We start from the raw sequence: 8,325 nt of genomic DNA on the forward strand, positions 1-8,325 counted from the left end.
CAACAAAGAGAGACCTTGTTTCAAAAAAAAAAAAAAAAGACAAAAGAAAAAATAAAAGAGTCCTACCTGGAGAAAAAAAAAATAAGTTTAAAAACATGCCTTCACACACACATTATGATGTTAGTGTACAAATTAGTTTTGATTTGGAAATATCACATTGGTACCTGTAATAACTGGAGATACCCTGAGGTATCATGAAAGCAGAGGTGGGTATCATTTTTCCTAGAGTTGAGACCTCATCACACTCAGCTGTGATACACCTCAACAGGTGAGTGAAACAGAAGATGTACAAGGGGCCTGAAATGAAGTCTTTAATCTGACCTACACTCCTTTCATCCCAGTGTTTCTCCAAGGCATGTGTCATCCAGATGGGAGAGGATACTGCGTCCTTGTTAAGATTAAATAGAAATAGAAAACAATTCATGCTGGCAATTACCATCTCTCTCTGCCAACAGTTTACTTCCTGTCCCTACAACTTAACCACCTCCAGGTACCACCTTTTGACTTCCATCCAGCCTCCAACTCACCTGAACAGAAAAAAGCCTCATTCAAAAGAGACGAGCCCGAAGGAAAAGAGAAAGGATTAAGGAGAAAAAAAATATCATGATTTACCTTTAAAATAATGACTCATTTTATTTTTTTCTTTTAATACGTAGTTATAAATATATTTTGTCAAAATATATGATCAATATGGTCAAAACATTTGCACGTAAAGTCATAAATAAGGTCAAGGTGAATGTTTAGGGGTTTTTTTCCTTTTTTTTTTTTTTTTAAATAAAAGTCCAGCTATAAGGAAGCAGTCTGTGTAGTGTGTGGGTGAGTGGATGGGAACGTGTGTGTGTGGTGTGTGTGTGTGGTGTGTATATCTGTCTATCCTCAAGGACTGCCTGATCTCAGCGGCACCCACATCCCTCTACTACCATCTCCTGATAATTTTTCAGTACCACCTTATCATACTCATCCAGGTACAGCATGGAGATGGCACTCAGTTCAGTGGGCACACAACAGGCTTTGGGGATACTGGAATTGACAGAATTGACCAGGGTCTGCACAATGGCATGGTTGGTTGAGTTGAGGTGGTCAGCCAGTGGAAAGGGGCAGTCCCCATGGCAGTAGAAGGCCTGGTAGCCTGGTGGGGCCACAATCCAGTCATTCCAGCCCACATCGCTGAAGTCCACATAGAGCGAGTGGCGCCGGCAGTTCTTATTCTTCTTCCTGGCCCGCTGTGGGTGATGCTTAGGGCTACGCTTGGCCCTCCGGCGTCGGGTCAAGGCATGGCCCCGGCCATCATGGCCAAAGGTGACCAGGAGGGGCCGGAGCTGGGCCCAATTCCCACTCCCTTGAGGTAACGATCGGCTAATCCTGACATGCTGGCCCTGGTGGGTCCGAGTCTGATGGAGGTGAGTCACCTCAATGGCTAGCCCATAGTTTGGCTGCTTCTCCCGGGTCCAGCGAAGGACCGCAGGGCTCACATCAAAAGTTTCCCACCGTGTCACATTGTGGTGGACCAGTCTCGTGTCCAGTAGTCGTGTGATGAGGTGCCCAGGCACCACTTCTGCTGGGGGCTTCATAACCTCATAAATGTTTATACGGTGGAAGCCCCTTTCCCAATCAGGGCCCTGGTCCACCTGCTCCCGGAAGAGCCGAAGCTCTGCAGAGGAGATCACCTCGTTCTCAGGGATGCTGCTGAGGTTAAAGAGGAAACGAAAAGCAGAGTTTTCACTGGTCCCTGGGATGTTCTCCAGATGTTCTAGGCACAGTTAGGAAGGAAGGGGAAAAGAAAAAGCATATGAACTTCTTTCAAAGATGGAAGAGTCAAGAGATAGCTCAGGGTTGGGCAATGAATGGTGAATTCTGCTTATGCAGGGGAAACCTACTGGGGGAAAATAAGCATACCCCTTAATTTGAAGGAGCAGATAAGTGGGGCAGCTAACAAACCAGCAAAATGTAGCTAGCATTTCTCAAGCACCAAAGACAGAAATTATCTCCAGCCTCCTTGATATGTCTAATAATTTCTATGTGTCAACTCCTCTATGGCACCACAATCAGACTCCTCTTTTAAACCCCCCACCTTGGCTTTGTGTCCACAGTTTTCTTTACAAGTGGTTGTAAAGAAAAAGAGGGGCCAACAGAGCACAGGCAGGAGGAAACATGCACACAACCACCCTCTCCCTCTTCCACTATTGAGTATGTTACTAAACATTTCCCCAGCGATCTTGGAAACACAGAGCATGCCTTGTTGATCATGTTACAGAGGGGAAAATAAATTCCAACACAGTAATGATGCTGGTGGATTAATAACTCAGATTTACTTTGGAAAAGAAACATCCGCTAGGAAACATTCAGATCGGATTACAAGGCCCCTATTGAATAAACCCGACAAACACACAGCTGTAATATTAAATTCAGTAGGTGCTTTGAAAAAAACGGGCAGAAAACCTAGCAGAAAAGGCTTTGATATAGCAAAAACACACCGCTGGGGCTAGCCCACGTCTGAGTGCTGTCATTCCCCTTCCCCTGAACACCTCCCCCTCTGTCTCCAAAAAATAAGTTCGGCGGCAGCTCTGCAAATTCTTGGAGGTAAGCAGCTCTGTTCCTCAGCCTCCTGGACTGGGGCTTTGATGTAACCCGAACTCTTCTTCCCCAGGGCTTTCACTGCCCCTCTAGCCAGTCCCACCAGCCCTCCCCCACGCAGACTGGGGGAAGAGACTGACCTTCGTGGTGGAAGCTCCTCACGGTGTTGGCCCGGCTGGCCGGGCGCTCAGGATACTCAAGACCAGTGCTGTGGATCTGCTCTTCCTCCTCCTCCCCAGACTGAAGCCGGTAAAGATCCCGCATGTAGTCCGGAATGACGGCACTCTTGCTAGGCTGCGGGCGGCGGCGCAGCCCAAACATCTGCAGAAGTGTCGCCTCGAAGTCCCGCAGGAGCTCATGGCTCTGCCCTGAGCGGCGTCCTCCCGCGTGGCCCTGAATCTCGGCGACTTTTTTCTTCCCCGTCTCAGGTATCAAACTAGCATGGCTCGCGCCTCCTAGCAGGACTTGGCATAATAAAACGACCATCAGCATTCGGTTACCAGGAATCATGGTGTCTCTGGGGAGGGGGAGGGGAGTGGAAGGTTAGAGAATAAATAAACACCAATAAATAGGGAGAAATAGAGATGTGTCTGCATATGCATTTAGGGCTAGAAATGGAGGGGCAAGATGGAAAGCAGGTCAGAAAGATCAAGTTTGTGTCTTCTCCCTCACACCACCCCCCCACCCACCAGCTGCAGCCATGCACGGCCTGAAAGTAAGAATTGCCCTGTAATTACTTGGTCTAACTTGTTTACAGTCAAATAACCCCAAATCAGATAGCCTCCATCCTGTTAATCTTTTTTTGTCCTAACTGCTATCTGGGCCATGATCTCAGCGTGGCTTCTTGAAGGATAAACAGTTAACATTGAGGGGGTGAAAAGGGGTGGGGGAGGGAGAATTAAAATGGCATTGCTCTCCACTTTAGACCTTCAGCTTCTCTCCCTTTTCCTCCACCCTCAGAGCCCAACTTTCACAACTTCCAGTTGGTTCAGAGCCAGAGGGAGGGAAAGTGAGAGGCAGGGGCTGGGCGAAGACAGAGGGCGACAGGGTCCAGAAGCCGAGAAGGTGGTCTGGGAGCTAACCGGGTGGCTTGAGGGCTTATTTTATTGTGGCCGATGAGTTTGAAATATTCAGCCAAAAGTGCCTGATCGTGCCCGCTCACCCCCAGGGAAGGGGTGAGGGACGATTCCGGAGAGACCTCTGTGAGTTTTGACAAGAGAGTGGGAACGCGCCACGGAGACACTGGGGGCTCTCCCAGACAAGTTGGGTAGGGGAAGGGAGTGGTTAGCCCTCAAGGTACAACCCCGGGCTTTCATCTCTTTAGCTCCCTCGCGCTCCCCTTTCTTGCAACGCTGAGAGGGCGAGTGCGCGCTGGCAGCACTTTAAAAGGAACCCGTACGCTTCGAGCGCCCCGGCTGCCGGGCCAAGAAGGGAGCGACAGTGCTGCCAGGGAGCAGAGTGTGGATATTGCAAAGGAGGTCCGACGGAAGGGACAGCCGGAGAGCAGGGGTGGTGAGGGCAGAGTGAATTCCGGGGAGGGGGAAGGAAGAGGTGTCTACTCACTGACAGAAAACAAGGCATATAATAACAGTCCATGATTCTTGACAGCCAATCTTGAACAAACTTGCTGGAAAGGCTCAGGGAAGCTGCAGCAGTGCGTTGCTCGGGATGGCACTACGGAATGGCTCCTAAAAGGAATATTTGAATATAATGAGACTCCAGCGCAGACAGGCTCTGTTTTTCTTCCAGCCCCTCGGAGTCACGTGAGCGCCGAGGCCCCTCCCGCGGCAGGCGGCGAAAGGGCCTGCGCGCCCTCCCCTCCTCCACAGCCCCCCGCCCCTCGCGGGCCCGCCCCTCCAGGCGAGGCCAACCTCCGCGCCCGCCGCCCGAGCCTCAGCGGTCCGGGAGGAGCTCCCGGCGGCGCTCGGCAGAGCCCTCGGCCGGTGCCCCGCGGCCGCCGCGCTCCCAGGGCTACTGGCGCAGCGCACGGAGAACCCGGTTCTCGGCGCGGTGCGTCGTGCTGGGCCCCCGCGCCAGGCCACCTGAAGCCAGAGGATTTGGGGCGCACTGAAGGGGCTGCGTCTCCCAGCTCGAACCCGGCTTATGAGGGGCCGGGAGCGAGGTCGGGAAAGTCTCACCCGCCCAAAGCCTCACCACCGAGAGGCACTTAAAAAGGAAAACGCAGAGGGACCCTGCCCACGCGCGTATACACACACACCCACACACACACACACACACACAAGCAAACACGAGATCCCCGCCACTTCCTCCCCAGGGTCTCCTCAAGGCCAAATATTGCTCCCAATGACAGCCAGTCACCCCTTGGCGAACGCCTGCTAAGGCTCCGAAGAGCCGGGCCACCGATCTAGCTCCCGGCTGAAAGCAGCCGACCTTGTCACGCGCGGGGCCGGGAATGGGAGGGAGGGTGTTAGAGGGTGATCGCTGTGGGAAAGTGAGAGGGACCGGCTGTTAGTCATTGCTCCGGGTCCATTACCGAGAATCCCCAAACCTAGTCCGCCGCTGCGTGGCCCCTCTCCCCATGCAAAGCAGACCCCCGAAGAAGCCATGCCAGGCTGAGGGACAGACGCCGGGGCTCGCAGCTCCGGGCAGATTCAGAAAGAGGCGTCGCTGCAGAAAGGACGCATCACAGTTTTCAGATCTTAATGTGGCCGAGGTTTTACAACTCCCGACCCGGCGCAGAAAGGAAATCCCACCATGTTCCCCGGAGTCGAGAAAACGGTGAACAGCTTTCGGCCTGCGCTCGACCTCTGCGTCTGCGTCTCTCTCGCCTCGGCTTCCCTTATTTTTAAAACCACCACCACACTCCTTCCCCCGCCACTTCCTTCCCCCACCCCCTTCCTCCGTTGCACCAGCAGCAGAGTCGCACGCAGCAAATACTCCTTCAAGAATTTTACCTACCTACAGCTCAAGCAGTTACTGGGATGTCCTGACTAATCGAAGATGCTGCCGCGCGCGTGGGTCGCTCAGCGCAAGGGCCTCTTCGAAAACCCGACTAGGCGCAACTCTGCGTTCAGCAGGGCCGGGCGCGCCAGGTCGTCCCCGGGGCCCGGGCCCCATGACTCCTGCCCCAAAGCCCACTCCACCCGACCTCCCTTTCCTGAGGCTGTTCCCAGTTGCTGCTTTGGGTAGCTCCGGAGCTCAAGAACTCGGGTTGCCTGCCGCCCCACTCTCCACGCACATACTTGGTTTTCTTCTTAGGGGCATTGGCAGGTAGACTTTGAGGAAGAAAAGTAAAGGATCGAGCAGCTCAGCCCTCCCTCCCGACCGTGGATGCCCGGAGTCGACCAACACCTCAGGTCCGGGTGCGGAGGCCGCGGGCGCCCCTGCGCGACCGTCCGCGCCCGGCAAGAGCCGCGCGGCTTTCGCCTTTGCTTGTCCCGCGCCACCGCTGGGGCGGGCTGCGAAAGGGTTGGGAAGAGCAAAGGGTTTTTTTGTTTTGTTTTGAGACGCAGAAGCCCTTTAAAAAGCCCGGCGAGGAGAGGTCCAGAAGTAGAGAAAGCAGACGGAGGCAAGCTGTGCCCGCGGGGCAAAGGGACAGTAGAAGGGGCGGGCGCCCGGGTTCCCCGGAAAACCCTCGGCCCCAAGGAATCTCCTGGGGCGGGAGAGCGCGGTTCTAAAACCGAGAGGATAGGAAGGGGAAGGGGGAGTTGTGTTTCAATTTCGGATTCACCAGGATTCATCTCTAGTCACATTTTTCTTCTCAAATTTTTAAATCGAAAAGATAAAAGCCAAAAGAACTTTCATCCCCAGAGCTTTTTATTGGGGGAAAGGAATGTAACTCGGGGTGGTTGTCCTTCACTTCCCTACCCGAATCTTCTCCTAATGCCGAAATGTGTTTACAGGTAGCCTCAGTTTACCAAATATGTATCTTTTGGGGGTTTAACCTCTCACAAAGCCTTCAACTCACAAACCGCGATCCTTGGAAACCAACCTCCAAAGCAGTGCTTAGAAGGCGTCTGAGGTCCCCGGACCAACTCCCGCTGGAAGAAGCCTGCAGGGACTCGGGAATCACGGGAACCTTTCCCGTCGGTTCCGGGCCTGGAGGGCCAGGAAGAGCCGCGCGTCCGCCTTTCGTCCCGCCAGGAACTCCCCATAGGACACGACACCGCAGGAACAAGCGTCCTGGGAGCCCCTGGGATCTTGGCTGTCGTCTCTAGGGACCCTACACCGTGAAATGATAGAGGCGAGGCTCCTTGGGTTCCGCAAGTCAACGAAAATAGCTCGTGAAGAAGGCGCGTCCTGCAACTGCAGTTCGCAAGCTCTCAGGGCGCCCCGCCAGCTGGGGGCCAGATTGGGTGACACTCCCCTCGACGCAGCCTCCGGAGCGGCGCGCACTCTCCAGAGGCCAGCAGGACTGCGCTCTCTACTGCAGAACCTGCTCCAGCTAGGTGTTCTCTCCCCATCTCGCCGTCGCTCTGCCCCCTCACTCTCTCCGGACCTCAGAGCCGGTTCTCTCCTTCCTCCCCCCGCGCTTTCCGTCCGGGGATCGCAACCTCCAGCCCGTGGGCAACAAGTTCAGCCCAAGACCCCACAGTTTTTCCCAACGACCCCCTACCAAGGGCTTCTCTTGTTTCTGCTCTCCTGCCCCGCACTTCCCAAAGGTGAGAATCTCCCAGGGACTGCCGGACAGAGAAGGCCTGGGCAGGGGCAGTAGCCGATATTTAAAGGTCTTTCAGCGCCAGCATCCCCACCTCCAGCACCACTATTGGAAAATAATTAGGCCACCTTTTGCCTCGGTCACAGCCTGTGACCAGCTTCTTCCCCCCAAGGAGGCTCCTAGACCCCCTCTGCCTGTCTCCCCTCACCAGGTAGCCTTGCTCACCATAGGTCCCTGCAGTAGCGGGCTCGCCAGCAGCAGCTCCTGGGGACCTCTGAACGGTTGCAGTGAACCTGGGCGAGGGCCGGGGACTGGGGCGCTGCAGGCTCGAGATAGCTTGGACGGGAATCCCATCGGGGAGACAGGCTAGATACTCAGCCGGAGCAGCAGCGGCGTCTCAGGCTCGCGTCCCTCAGCTCGGATGCCACACTCACCTAGCTTCCGGGCCGGGCTCCGCGCTCCTTCCCTCCCTCCCTCCTCCTCTGCCTTCTCGCATCTTCCTTCCTCCTCTTTCCCTCCCTCGCTTTCTTTCTTTCCTTCCTCCTCCTCTTCCCCGGCGGCCCCTCCCTTCTTCCCTCCTCCCTCGCTCGCCTCCCTTTCTGTGGATGGGAGCCCCGCCCACATCCTCCCCTCCAGCCGCCCGACCTCGCCTAGCAGGCCCGGGTCCCGGAAGCCCAGGCAGCGCCCGAGTCCGCAGCTGCCGTCGGAGCTGGGACGCCGCTGCCTCCAGCTCTGGGAAGCGGCTGGGGCTCACCTGGGACCACGTGCGGAGGTACTAGAAAGCATGCACCGACTAGTCGCCGTACCTTCCAAAAATACCCATGGGAGTCTGGGCTTCCCTGAGTTTAGTGTAACTGCTGCCCAAACTGATGATTAAAACACTGAGTAATCACCATTTACCCTGAGTAATTAGAGATAATGAAACACCTCTAAAATCAGGTTATGGAGAAAGGAGCTGTTGGATCGGTTTAAAAGGTGGCCTTCCATAAACTGTTAAAAGATTTCCAAACGTTGAGAAACAGGCTGTGTGCAGAACTGTGTGCCAGAGAGAGATACCTCTTGGGCTGTTAAAAGGTGAATTTCCTTCCAAAACATTCTTAAAGTGCGTTTTGTAGAACACCTTGGTGATGACC

The 8,325-nt window shown here is 54.7% G+C and overlaps 1 protein-coding gene across 6 annotated transcripts; it reads right to left on the reverse strand.

Annotated features, from left to right (window-relative positions):
* Positions 1–613: 613 nt before the first annotated feature.
* BMP4 (bone morphogenetic protein 4) lies at positions 614–7,759 on the reverse strand. Of its 6 annotated transcripts, none has more exons than XM_509954.8 (4): positions 7,627–7,759; positions 4,138–4,262; positions 2,715–3,091; positions 614–1,750 (listed from the first exon to the last, which is right to left on the reverse strand). In XM_509954.8, the coding sequence occupies exons 3-4, from the start codon at positions 3,082–3,084 to the stop codon at positions 894–896; spliced, it is 1,227 nt and encodes a 408-aa protein (XP_509954.3). In that variant the 5' UTR covers positions 3,085–3,091; positions 4,138–4,262; positions 7,627–7,759; the 3' UTR covers positions 614–893. The 6 variants fall into 6 exon arrangements, with proteins under 6 accessions (XP_509954.3, XP_024204496.1, XP_003314377.1 ...); XM_024348728.3 differs by having other exon boundaries at positions 2,715–3,038; positions 7,627–7,725; XM_003314329.6 differs by having other exon boundaries at positions 7,418–7,694.
* Between the last annotated feature and the right edge of the window lie 566 nt (positions 7,760–8,325).

The sequence above is a fragment of the Pan troglodytes genome, chromosome 15, assembly GCF_028858775.2.
Source record: "Pan troglodytes isolate AG18354 chromosome 15, NHGRI_mPanTro3-v2.0_pri, whole genome shotgun sequence".
NCBI lineage: Eukaryota > Metazoa > Chordata > Mammalia > Primates > Hominidae > Pan > Pan troglodytes.

Coding starts and splice junctions, on each gene's coding strand:
- BMP4 (XM_024348728.3), bottom strand. CDS start 7,688: ATGCGAGAAGGCAGAGGAGGAGGGAGGGAGGGAAGGAGCGCGGAGCCC. Junction 4,263..7,626: donor GAGCCCGGCCCGGAAGCTAG/GTGAGTGTGGCA, acceptor TATTCCTTTTAG/GAGCCATTCCGTAGTGCCAT. Junction 3,039..4,137: donor ATATGCCTTGTTTTCTGTCA/GTGAGTAGACAC, acceptor TATTATGCCAAG/TCCTGCTAGGAGGCGCGAGC.